This window comes from Boleophthalmus pectinirostris, unplaced genomic scaffold, assembly GCF_026225935.1.
Source record: "Boleophthalmus pectinirostris isolate CB_2022bp ecotype Guang Dong unplaced genomic scaffold, ASM2622593v1 HiC_scaffold_22, whole genome shotgun sequence".
Taxonomy (NCBI): Eukaryota; Metazoa; Chordata; class Actinopteri; order Gobiiformes; family Gobiidae; genus Boleophthalmus; species Boleophthalmus pectinirostris.
The window spans coordinates 25,616,494-25,630,648 of record NW_026571190.1 but is presented as its reverse complement, the minus strand read 5'-3'; the positions used below and the strand labels follow the sequence as shown (position 1 = coordinate 25,630,648).

At 39.6% G+C, this 14,155-nt stretch overlaps 1 protein-coding gene across 1 annotated transcript in view; it reads right to left on the bottom strand.

The window, feature by feature from the left end:
* Positions 1 to 12,972, bottom strand: part of septin9b (septin 9b) — an 85,665-nt gene extending 72,693 nt beyond the window's left edge. Inside the window, exon 1 of the mRNA XM_055157972.1 lies at positions 12,936 to 12,972. Within this exon, the coding sequence (XP_055013947.1) occupies positions 12,936 to 12,957 (22 nt within the window). The 5' untranslated portion in view covers positions 12,958 to 12,972. The remainder of the gene's footprint in view (positions 1 to 12,935) is intronic.
* Positions 12,973 to 14,155: the final 1,183 nt, after the last annotated feature.

Here is a 14,155-nt window from a genome sequence, read left to right as displayed (position 1 = left end):
TATCCAGTTATTTTAATAGATCCATGAGCTGTCTGCATCTCTGATGGGTCAGGCTAGGTAGCTTTTTTTTTTCCTTTTTTTGCATTTGTTCCAAAATGGCTATGCGACGCTGCAGACTCCAACACATATCACAGATGAAGAAAGTAAGTAGAGAGCAGAGGGCGTATGCCGGTGGTGAGTTGTCTTCTTGAAAATAAGTGATTAAAGATTACGCAAACATGCATGAATCAGTTCAATACAACTTTGGGTGAGTAAATAGTGAGGGGAAACAACTATAACATAGAAGTTTTCAAAGAAGTTATTTATTTGATCCTCCACAGCTCGAATCTAATCATACTGCAAAAAAAAAAAAAAAAAAAAAAAAAAAAAAAGGGAGAGGACATTTTAACGGAGTCCAGAAGATTAGATAAAAAGACAAACAAATAAAGATAAAACTCACTAATACAAGAATCACATTTCAGAACATGTTTGTACTAATGTAAACTACAGGGTTAACAGTTATTAAGCAGAATAAAACTGGATATTCAGGAAATAATGACAACTGCAGCCTTTGCAGTTTGCTAATTGCATCTATTCAAATTTTGATTCAGCTTTAATAGTGAAGACCCCCAGTGTGTACTTGCTATACATATGAGCCCCCAAAAATATAGTTCCGCCTATTATTTATTTTATTAATTTGATGGGGATAGTGCATATTAAAGAACATCTGTAATTACAGCATGAATATGCCAGATTATATCAAAAATTCAAAGAGACAGAACACAGAACAGTAAAAGGCCTGATCAACAGCATTCACAGTCCACATTTATTCAGACGATAAGTGGATATATCTTTACACATGCATGCTGACATACATCTCCATAGAACCATCATGAGTCCTATATTTACAGATGATGGGGCAGATGGTCGCGAGGCACAGACCGACACGTGCACCCGTTCACTCATGCGCAAAAACTCAGACCCAAAAAGACCCAGTCGATCTCACACACACACTACAAGAGGGTGCAGGGCCTTGGGGTGCTCACTAATGTAAGCCGTCACATCAGAGTATGACCTATGGCCAAACGCGTGACTCAGACATGCTATATTTAGTTATATAAGAGTTAAGCAAATAAAGAAGAAGCGTCACCAGCATGCCAGCCAATACTGAAGGGATGCCCGCAGGCTGCCAGCACACAGAGAAGTAGTAAAATAGAAAAGATAAAAGCACAGGACGAGGTCAGATAGAAGTGAGTATACAGATAAGGTTAGGAGCTAATATGCGTTAAGTAGGCCTGTCACGATAATTACTATATCGACTTCAACATATGAAAGGTAGAAGAATACATTCTGGGGCTCAGCATTTATTGTGTGTACATTTGTATGTAATTAGGTAAGATTTGAGCTGTAGAGGGCTGAATCAATTAGCCTGATTCATCAGCTGATTTCACTTCATGGAAACCGTCTGACCTTGCAGCATTAGAATTCGTTTGCTTGACAGGTACTTTTTTAAATTTAAACAATTGTGGCTATTTGGTCTTGACATATGTAATGCGCCACTAATGGGGTTAAGTGGTATATTAAACTTTTCCCAAATCCCGTAGGAAGAAGGGCAATAACGTCTTTCCCCTTGATAAAATTCACCCAACATTCTCTTTGTTCCGGCATTAAATCCTCAATTTTGGGAATCGGTGCCAACACAGAGTGTGTGGCTCTTTGTTGCTGGGCTGGTGCCTGGATTTGCACTTCCAGGGTTCTTGCAAACCGTCTAGTTTCTAGTGTATTCTGATTCCTAACCTAATCGCTGGAGAGAAATGAAATTGAACGGAAGCACTAGGTGGCGCCAGCCTGGCTATGAATAAATTACTTCTATGGCTAATTATTGTTTCATTCTATTTATTTGTTGCACCTCTGGCCTTTAATTATACAGTATATTAAAAAATAGGTTTACTGGGATCATCCTGTTTTGTGTCAGTGGCATAAAGTAGCTTCAATATTATCGTTAATCGCAATATTTCTCTTATATATCGTGCTTCAAAATTGAGTTATCGTGACAGCCCTAGCATTAAAGGTGCATTGTGTAACTTCTAGAAAACAAGCAGGTGATCGAGCCCCAACCAAAACATACATAATGCACCTTCAAGTATCCACTGAAAGCGTGCAAATATGCATAGTGCTTTTGGCATACACCACAAAAAGTATAGTGTTATAGTATATGGGATAAATAATGTAAATAAATGTTTCCTTCATAAAAGCTGATTACACATTTATGAACAGAATATCAAAAGCAAGCTGTGCAGTGTTGTGCGTGCATATGTTAATTAACGTTATGAGGTCATATTTTAAAAAGGTCATGGTTAAAGAAGCATGAAGAAGAGAAAAAGCTCCCAGAGAATAGGCCCGCCACAATAATACATTTTGAAGCAAGATATATTGCTACAGAGAAATACTGAGATAAATCATAACACTGAAACTATTTTATGCCTAACTTATTCTTACTTATTCAGCCTTCTACAGCTCAAATCCTATCATATTACAACAAAAAATAAAATAAAAAATCTCACCTTTATTGCAAAAAAATAAATAAAAATCCCCATGATAAATAGCCCAAAAATATATTATTCTAGCTTTCATGTATAAAATCATAAGACAATATTGGAATTATCATGTCTACCAGACAAGACAAACCTCAGGCAAAAAAAACTCAAAATCAAAAAACTGAATCCTTGATGTGTGGTATTTCATTATAACTAACCTCTCATTGACAACTGCTGCGTATGTTCTTCTCTTCTTTGACTAAATCCTTGAAGTGAAGCTTCACTGAACAAGTGAAGAACTTAGAGGTCCTATATTAAGGAAAATTGACTTTTGTGAGCTTTTAGCCATGTAGTTAGGATGTTGTAACCTCCTCAAAAACATACATTCGAGTTGTGTTTAGTTTCATTCACACATGATTGAGTAATCCTGTACTGTTAGTCTGTGTACATCGCCAAAGCTCAAAATGCTCTGTTCCACTTTTTGATGCCATGAAGCAGCCGTTTTCTAGTCCGTGGCTACCATTTTAATAGTAAATTCCTGGTCTGAAATAGTCCAAATGATTCTAGTGAAGGTGTATGGAGTTTAAAAACACAGTGGAGTACATCACAAGGTGGAACAAAGGGTTAAATGCATGAATGAACCGAAGCACAGCTACAGAGATATTTTTAATGAGGAAACATTCTAACATACTAGATCAGAGAATAGTATAATATGGGATCTTTTCTTTTCAAAGCACTGTAATGTAAATAATTATAGTATTCACAGGTTTGTGTTTCCGGCTTGGGCAGTATTTTGGGGATTTTTAAGCATTCACTCATCACAAAACAGAATAGAAAATCATGAGTGGATTAATACTACTGGAACTGAAATGGTAGTTCACAGTGCGGGTCAGTTGTGTGTCTGGCTTTCGTTGTAAAAGTGAAGATGTATTTGGTAAGAAGTATTTGCAACCAACTGCAGTTTACTCAGCATCCACTGGTGTCACTTCCTGTTGAAAGTCTCTGCCATGTCTTGAAGCAATGTTACATGACTAACCCTAACTATTGCTGCACAACTAAATAAACCATAAAACAGAGTCATTTCATTTGAGCTGAGGAGACAGTGCTGTAATGTGAACGTGTACGTGCAGATCAGCCAGCCACAGAGATGACATCACCATTAAAAACTACAGCACTCGAGCACTACACAAGGACACTTCTCAGTTTGTGTCCAACTACACCACTGCACCCGGGGCAGGGGCACGAGTGACACAACCCCTCACATCTCTCATTTACACAAGTCCAATTTATAACTGCACCCAACATGTCAGTCAAAACCAACAGGCAATACTGCTTACTATATTTCTATTTTTTTTTTTTTTACTTGTACATATACAGTTTTATTATTCTGCTTTATTTTACTTTATTTGAATGTATTATTACCATTTATATTTTTGCTCTTTGGTATTATATTATATTGTGATGTGACAATTTCCCTTGTGGATAATAAAGTTTGTCGAAGTCTAAGTTTTAAAAGGTTTGCAAATACATAAAGCTGTAGCATCGCGATTGGTATCGGGATTGAAAAACCTGGATTGGTGCGTCCCTACAAACACACATTTAATCAAAATTAATAAACGCCAATTTGTGAAACATCCATGCGAACACGCAGAAACAATATAATCTTCATGGACACAAGCAGGTGGCAAATACTCCTCTATACTATATACTATAGGACACATTGAAAAGTCAGTGTGTAAGGAAATCCACCACCCGCCTTCAATTAGCAAACCTGGCAAACTAAAGCCAACATCTAATCGATCTAATATCCGCCTCACAAACATAACTCCATTGTCCTTTACAATGACTCAAATGAATTCCAACTGCACTGATCCCAGACGATAGTGATTCCTCTGTGGGGTCATGTGGACGATGCTGTAAAAGTGCTGGTGTAGCAGTCTGTCTGTCTGTCCGTCCTCCTGCCTCTTCTGTGAGAGCTCAGCTGGCTCTGTCCTGACCACCATAAGGTAACCATTAGAAGTGAGGCAGCTGCTGGAATGCTGTGTAATGTGGGATATCCTCGGAGCACATGCCTGGCACCAAATAGGAGCTCTTTGTAAGAATTTAAGTGGACTGCTGATTTTAAAGGGGAAGTGTTTATATTTTTAAATGCCATCAGTATCAATATTACAATTTTACAAATGCCTCAAATTGTTTCAGTCTTTAGGAAAACAGGCCTAGCGTGCTCATTTTTCAAATAGTCTCCTACTTGATCTCACAACTAGGGATGCACCGATCCAATATCGGCGATGATACTGGAAATTTTTGCTTTGATTTTATTTGTTTATTGGCTTCCAAATACCAGTTCAGATAGCCTGATTCATCAGCCGGTTTCACTTCGTGGAAACTGTCTGACCTCACAGAATTAGGATTCATTTGCTTGATGGTAGGAGGGTACTTTTTTTTTATTTAACCAATCGCTGCTATTTGGTTGTGACGTATGTAATGCACTGCTAACAGGACTAACTAGTATATTAAGTTTTTCCAAATTCCATAGGAAGAAGGGCAATAAGGTCTTTCCCCTTGATAAAATTCAACAAACATTCTCTTTGTTCTGGCTTTAAATCCTCGATCTTGGGAATTGTTGCCAACACAGAATGAATGGCTCTTTGCTGATTGGCTGGTGCCTGGACTCACGCTTCTGTTGTTCTTGCAAACCGTCTAGTGTATTCTGATTCCTGACCTGATTGCTGGCTACGGTTCAGCTGATATCCAGGTTGGACATATACTGTAAATAGATACGATAGATAATAAGACTATTTTCTATTAACAGTTTTCCATAAAGTCTCATGAAGTTTTAGTTACACAAAGCTGTTCTGTAGTTACTTGAGAGATAAATAACAGCTCCATAACACATTTGGATCAGTTTATTTTTGTTTTAAGGAAATAAATGCTGTTTTCAGTCTCTGCACTTTATATCAGTTATATCGGTTATCAGTAGATCCTTAAAGCTAATAAGCTATAATATCAGAATCTGTATTTTTTTTTGCATCCCTCACAACAGGGGAAAAGTGCCTGGGGCTGGTCATGTGTCCATCCCCTGCACTTAAAGCCTTTGAGTCACAGGTACACATGCATGAAACATACGGCCACAACAGCCTACAGGCCTGCTGAGTTCACCTCCGCAAATTAGACCCAACCGATGGAGAGATGGCACTGGAAAGAGTGGGCAGAGAAAGGGAGAGCAAGAAAGAGAGAATGGGAGAAGGAGAGAGAGTTCCTGTGGCTCTGAGTGGTTTAGACCTCTGTAATCAGCATGCCAAACATCTGATGTTTAAATACTCAGCCTGGACCAGAAATACACACTACACATACAAATATATGCACCACACTGAGCAGTCCAGACGCTGACACCAGTGTGTGAATCAAGTTAAATGAATGGAAATTGTGGTTATTAATAATTCAGTTGGTTTGAAATTCATAGCCAGTTATGCCTGATGTAAAAAAGATGGAATTTTATTTGTACTTTTTTATTGTAGTTCTAAGAAAAAATGGATGTTGTCATTGTTGATACATTGCTTTTTTATGTAAGTGTTTTTGTTGACTTCTTTCTCTTTAAAGTCCTATATTACGGAAAATCGACTCTTGTTATAATGTTTTTAAAAACATACCTGAAGTTGTGTTTTGTCTCATTCACACATCTACACCTTTTATTATTGGTCTGTCTACATCTCCAAAGCTCAAAATGCTCTGTTCTACTGTGTGATCATGAAGTGGTAGTTTCCAAGTTAATAGCTACCTTTTACCTTTAGTTAAGTGGAGATTGGCATTTCCAGGGCTGAAATCATGATTCTAGTGAAAGTGTATGGAGTTTAAAAATACAGTGGAGCTCTTCCTTTATGTACCACATCATCAAAGGTGGAAGTGATTGTAATGAGGAAACGACTTTATAATATAGATCACAAAATAGTGTACTATTCAAAAATAAATAACATTGGTAAACTAAACAGATATTCTATTCCTAAGGTTCAAATGCATTACAACTTGGCATCCCTCAAGATCTGTGTATAATGCGTTCATTCGCTTTTTGTCTCCAAAACCAAACTGAAAAAACAAATAACTATTTGTTTTTTCAGTTTTTGATTTTGTGTTTAAATGAGTAATGGAAAAAATGGATAACGGCCGTTTCCTGTTTCCCTGACTTAAACTGCAATGCCGGACTTTTGCGCCACATACGGACTGAACCAGGACTAAAATAGGAATAAAACAGGACTAAAACAGGACTAAACTACGTCTAAACCAGAACTAAAGCAGGACTAAACCATGTCTAAACCAGGACGAAGCCTGGACTGAACCAGTTTTAGTCCTGGTCTGGTTCTGGTTTCAGTCCCGGTCTGGCCCCGGTCTGGTCCCAGTCTCAGTCCCGGTCTGGTTCGGTCTCAGTCCTGGTCTGATCCCAGTCTGGTCCTGGTCTCAGTTTCGGTCTGGCCCTGGTCTGGTCCTGGTCTCAGTCTCGGTCTCAGTCTCGGTCTCAGTCCCAGTCTGGTCCCGGTCTCAGTCCTGATATGCGGGCACCTCTCCGGGCCTGTCCCAACACTCAGTCCAGGTTCAGTCCTGGTTCAGTCCTGGTTTAGTCCTGGTTTAGACCTGGTTTAGACCTGGTTTAGTCCTGGTTCAGTCCGTATGCGGCGCAAAAGTCCAGCATTGCAGTTTAAGACTTAAGAATAAAATCACAGAAACAGGAAACAGCCGTTATCCATATTTTCCATTACTCACTGAAACACAAAATTGAAAACAAACGGCTTTTTTTTTTTTTTCATTTTAGTTTTGGAGAAAAATAATGGATTGTTGTTTTTTAGTTTTCTTATTTTTGGTTTTATTTTGAAAAACGAATGATCGAATGATACACAGATTTGCATGGACCGGATTCATCATGATTACTTCATTATTTAATTTAAATGTAGGTTGTGTTATGCTTGGGTTTGTAATGCAAGAAGCAATTGAGCAACTTTTGGACTTGCTGATAAACTGAATACAATGTTAATGACAAAAAAGGAATATTGTACATAGAAAGCTTGTAGTCCGTGACAAGCTTCCCCATTCTAACAGCCCATCTCATGAAGCAAAAGTCCCTATGGCGCGTGCCCATAACATCAGGTGTTTGTTTAGCGAGCACACAGCACATCATTCACGACTGGCCGCCTGCTCGTCAGTGTACAGCAGTGCCCCGGCCCGCTGGCTCCAGTCCGCACACGTCATCACCACTGCTATTCTCAGCACACCTCCCGCTGCCAGGATAAGGTTAGGTTCTCATCAAATATACTCCAGAATATGAGCTGAGTTATTATTATTTATTTATTTTCTATCTCTGTGGGGTTTTTTTTACTTTTTCTGAGCCTCGGGTTGAACACTGACACACACAACATTGAAGAACGCAGCCTAAATATGCAGGATTTGTGCGTTAAATGTGTGAATAAAACAAACTCGACTCAAGGTCTGTTTATGATGAGGAAACAAGAGTATAGCATAGATGAGAAATTTGTGTAACGTGGGCCCTTTAAGGAGAACATGCCGTATTGAGGTCATATCATAATAGCACTATTTAAATGTTATCTGCATCCATTTTAATGTGGAGATTATACAAAGTCTCCTCCTGAGTTAATAAGAGCACTGTGCTATTACAAAGACTATTGAAAGTGCTGGCAGTTCAGTTTATGAGTCAGAGTGAAGGGAATCCAGATCTGGTGTCACTGAGGGGCCATTGTTTAAGTCAAATAAAGACTAGTATTGAGTCTCCTCTTGTGCTGCTCGGGGTCTGTGGGGTCTGTGGGGTCTGTGGGGGTCTGTGGGAGGATGGAGCACATGATGGAGGCTGCAGTGTCATGGCTTTTGGAGAGGTCAGTTGGAACAGTGCTGTGTCAAGATCAGTGCATTTTTGTGTTTTCGATCTTTCGGCTGCAAGATTAATTACATTCAAATTCAACGGACGCATTTTTAAGGCTATTATTACACTATTTTCTGATACTATTGCTTCCTCATCACAAACATACCTGGAGTTGTGTTTTTTGTTTCATTCACACATTTTTAACACACAAACCCTCCACAGTTCTTCTCTCAAACAGGAAACACCCTGTTCCACCTTCTGATGTCATGTGGTAATACAAGAAGTGCTCCACTGTGTTTTTAACACAGCCATACTAGGGGCTGTCATGGTTAGGGAATTTTTCGTCCAGTGCGGTATAGCGACAGTTCAGACCTGGATTAGTCCTCCTGGTTCAGTCCTGGAATCAGTCCTAGGTTAGTCCTGGGTCAGTCCTGGTTTAGTCTTGTTTCAGTCCGTGGCGTGTGTGTGGCATCTCGATCAATGTTTCTTCTGCTCAGTAAATAAAGACTGTGAAGTGATGACAGTAGAGTCGTGCCTGTGAATTCGTGTTTGTACTGAAGAAAGTGTAACCGTTTCATTTCGTTATTGTAATTCTTGAAATCATAACTTTTCAATTCATAGGCCTATCCTGATGGTTGCTTCAGTTGTGATTTATCACGGGCACAGACGGGTAACTGGTGGAATGTTAACAGGTCCGGGCGGGTGCAACTCCTACAGGACTCTGGGTCGGGTCATGTTGGTCATGTGCGGTGATTGCTGTGGCCCAACATGCACCACAGTGGGCCTTTTAGTACCGCGGTGATTTCCTACTAAACTAAAGGTAAAAGGAAGCTCTTAACTTGAAATCTACCACTTCATGACATCACAAAGAGGAACAGAGCATTTTGGGCTTTTAAATGTAGACAGACTAATAATAAAGGATTACGCAAACATGTGTGACTGAAACAAACACAACTCCAGGTATGTTTTTGCTGAGGTAACAACATTTTAACATGCCTCAAACCTCAAAAGAGTCAACTTTGCTTAATACAGGACCTTTAAATTAAGAACAACATTTTTTTTTCTTTTAAATGTATGGCACCAACCACTCACAACACTGTACTTTTTAGCTTTCCTAACAAATACTGATATATATTTCAAGAATCATAACATTGCAGTGAAATTAAGTGCAGTTCTTATCTGTCTTAACACATGAAATCTATGCAAAGTCCCCCAGTGGTGGTCCTCTATAAGCCCTCTACTGGAGCGGAGCCTGTGAGCTGATAAAAGGAGCTGTGATGAATATAGTACAGCTGACTGGGATCTCTCATGTGTAGATAATGTACAGAGAAAAGGGGAGGGGTGCTTTCTTCTATGGGCTGTCCTGTTTGCACTGGGTCATTACAAAGTACACAACTACAAAGGGATGCTCCATGCTTGTTTTACTCTCTACATCAGGCAGAGGGTAAAGTGAAGTACTTTCCTAATACAGCTTACTACTAGAGCTGCAGCTAATGATTATTCCCGTACTAGTCAGTGATAAAAGTTTTGATTAGTCGGCTAGGCAAATGATTATTTTTTCTATGTATGTTACTTCCTGTACACTGAAACTTTCAAAGGTGCATTGTGTAACTTTTCTGGTGGAGGGTCCGCCAAATGCTTTTCTCCATGGAGATGTTATTGCTTTATCTGGAAAGATTCACAGTATGACATTAAACCTTTCTATCTTCATGGAGACTAAACCAGACCAAGTTACAGGTCAGATCTGCAGAGAGGAAACCCCACTCACAGTCAGAATGCCTGTTTTTCTAGATATTTTGAGCTATGAAACCATCTGTAATTGAATAAATGTAAGGTAGAGCTGTTTAATGTCATTCAAGGCAGAGCAAAGACATATCCATAAAAAACAGCAAGTAATGGACCGCAAACAAAAACGTTACATAGGTCACAATGTGCACTTATAAAATATGTTATCAACCAAACTGTGAGCTACAAAGTGGCCATAACTGAAACCAATTGTGGTCAGATCTACAGTAATTTTGTACATTTTGTGTAACTTCAATCTATAAGGTAAATTTATAGGCACATCACGCTCATGGATTCTGATGCATGGCCATAATATTGTCTAAATGTTAATATTACCAAACTTACAGGTCCTACAGTGAAATGCATATTGTGTGTTATGTAAAATTTCGAAATTAGGGAGAAAAAAAAAGTTTTTCTTAAAGTGACCAAACAAAAGCATTCAAGACAGTGGCCATGCACATTTCCATGCCTATAAGGCCACACACTGATGGTTAAAAGTTATTTTTTCTCCCAGGGTTGCAGTTACAGCAGCCGCAACTTGTGCCACTTTTCTGTGCATTTGCAGTCACTGTGAACAAACAACTGATGAACAAAAAGTAATCAAACACATGAGAATATTGCCAAAATTCAGGTTTTCAACTTTTTCGTTATGACTAAACACAAGGAGCTGGTTCAGTGAGCCAAAAGCTGTCAGAGAAATGCTGACATGAAAGCAAAATGGAACTCCATATGCTGCTTCCACCTTACAGGCTGCTTTCCATAGTTAAGCAAAATATATCTATATAAAAATAACAACAAACATTTTGGAGACAAAGGATATTATATTTTCTGATCTATGCTATAATCTTGTTTCCTCATCACAAACATATCTGGAGGTGTTTTGTTTCATTCACAGGTTTAACACACAAACCCTGCATATTTAGGCTGTGTTGAAATCTACCGCTTCATGACATCACAAGGTGGAACAGAGCATTTTGCGTTTTGGAGATGTAGAAAGACTAATAATAAAACATGTGTGAATGAAACAAAACACACCTCCAGGTATATTTTTAATGAGGTGACAGCATTATAATAAGACTTAAAGGTTGTATAGAGGATTTTCCAAGGAACGAGAAATCCAGCGACTGTTTGTCCTTTTTCAAATGTTGCGCATGCGTGAAACCACCCCCCCTCCCCTACAGCTCCCTACGTAGAAACGCCTCCTCCCGCCTCCTCTTTACGCCAGAAACAGGTTTGTTTACAGCCGGTGCGCTGCACATGACTTGTAAACAACTAACTACAGTGTTGGTTAGGCAAGGCGGAGAAGTGAGGAGCGGGGGGAGCGGGTGTGCGGACATTTCGTTCGCGGACGAGAAGTGAGGAGCAGGGAGAAGAGCAGGAGCAGGAGAGAGGAGAGAGGAGAGGGGAGCGGTGTGCGCGGAGATTCCGTGCCCGGAGAAGTGAGGAGCAGGGGGAAGAGCGGAACGGGCAGCGGGGACAGGAGCAGGAAAGGGGTGCAGAGAAGAGTGCGCGGAGATTCAGTGCGAATGAACTAGCTACAACACGCAGCAGCAAGCGGACTCTTTCTTTGCCTTGAAAATTACATTTTCAGACATAGGATATCGCTTTCGTGTCCTGAAAAACGTTTGTCTAGCTCTTGGAAATAAAGTACGTTTTCATAATAAGCAGAAGTGACCTGTCCAGGAGTAATTTGGTGACCAATGCGTCAGTCTTTAGACCCTGCGTCTGCTTCAGTCGCGCCATCGCTGGAATGAATCTATAAGAATCACCTTAGTTTGGCTTCGCTGCTTTTCCCCTTGTCTTCTTCTTTCAGCGACCTCAAAAACGGACTTTCTTTTGCGCCTAACTGCTCCTGGATTCTTGTCTGCCATTGCAACAAACTTTGTGCTAACTGCGAGGAAGATATAGGTCAAAAAAAGCCGCTAAGAACTGTTGCGTTGGTGGAGTAAACAGCGTCTGTGCGGCTTGCGTCTGTGGACTGCGTGACAGGCGTACGTAAACCACGTACTAGCGGCGCGCAGGCAAGTCAGTTACGCTAGAAACGTAGGGAGATTGATTGACAGCCTGTCAGCTAACAGATAACGAGGCAGTGTCGTTATCTATTGGCAAATGTTTAGCAGGCCCCACCACGTCCAGAGTTGATGAATTTTTATTCTCTTTTTTTTGGTCATCATAATTACAAGGCTACTGCACCTCTATAATGCTATCATTGACAACTTGAAACTAAAAAAAAATCCTCCATACAACCTTTAAAGCTCAAAAGAGTAAATTGTGCATAGTATAGGATCTTTAATAAAATAAACATCTTTGCTCATATGAAAAGGGGTCGGCCTAATTATATTATTAGCGAATATGACCACTGTCACTGCTATGTCTGAATCCAAAAACGCTAATCAATTATGTGTTGCACGTTAAAGGTGCACCGTGTAACTTTTTGACTGGGGGCCCATCACCTGCTTGTTTCCGTGGATATGTCATTGCTCTGCCTGGAATGTTCCACAGTATGACATTAAACAGCTCTGTCTTACATTTATTCAATTCAAGTGGTTTTATAGCTCAAAAATACCTTAAAACATGCATTCTGACTGTGAGTGGGGTCGCCTCTCCACAGATCTGACCTGTAACTTGGTCTGGTTTGGTCTCTATGAAGATTCAGACAAAGCAATAGCATGTTTATGGAGAAAAGCATATCAGAAAAGTTACATAATGCGCCTTTAATTAACCAATGGACACTGGACATGAGCATTGTTTAGTAGAGGACTGTAGCTTACCTGAATTTGTAGTTTTCTTCATGCTCTGTGGTGATTGTCCAAGTTTGTTGAATAATACAAAGATCAGCTGGAGGATGTTTGGTGTGTGAGTTTCCCTCTCTCGTGTGGCAGCGCGTGTTGGAGCCGTGCCGTGTTATTCCCTCTACTTTATGATAAGGACTAAGACAGGACTCATCCACGGATCCATCCATGACGCAGCGCGTGAACGGCGAGGGGGCGTGTCTTCCCTTCACACTCCACTTAAGACTCCAATTATGCTGGTGGTAAGTGGATACCAAACAATGCTAATTTTACTTCCCTCCACACCACTTCCTCTACTAAGCTAGCAATTTAGACCCAAAGACTGATCACTGTAAGATCTTTAAAGAATAATGGAGAAAACAACAACTACTAAACAACAACAACAACAAAATAAAATAAAATAAACAAACAAACATTATCTAAAAACATGGTAAGTAAGATTTGCCTGCCGCTTTTCCATGTAAGTCTACTGCTATTTAATGACAATGTCCATAAATAACCCGGGAAGAGTCCACGGAAGTGCGCTTCTCTGCTGCTTTCTACTGGTGGAAAGCGGAGTTACACAATGCGCGTGTAGCAGATGAAATAGGCAGGTCACGGCTTAAATGTACCACGTACTAGGCCACTGTCTAGTATATACGCTACAGTGGTCGTATTTTGTCAACGCGTATTCGAAACTAAAAACAGGAAGTGGGCAGTGGTTTTGAATATACTTGTAAAATTCCTTCTTCTTTTCTTTCTTTCTTTTTTTTTTTTTTTCTTCGCAGAACAGGCGCGAAGGTGACCACCGTTGTAAAAGTCACTTAATACACGAATGCACAAACTCGCTTCACGTTTCAAATACAGTTTTTAAACATTTATGACGAAAACAACAGTCCTGTATAAAAAGATTGACTGATAAAGCATGATTAATTTCCTGCACTTTGTACTCACCACAGATGCATCTGCTCAGACGCAAAGGTCTGATCGAAGTGATAACATTTAGTTATTTTTACAATGACAGACATCATAAGTAGGGTACTTAACCATAAAGAAGAAAACCTAATTTAAAAAATACAAAGAAGTTGAAAAACTATGTACATATAGGCTATGTTGTTATACTTTTCAGCTTTGTGTTTTTTATCTATTTATTAATTTTTTTTATTGTTATTTAGGTTATACTGCAAACAGTAGGCTTCTTTTATTCCTACTATGTCTAG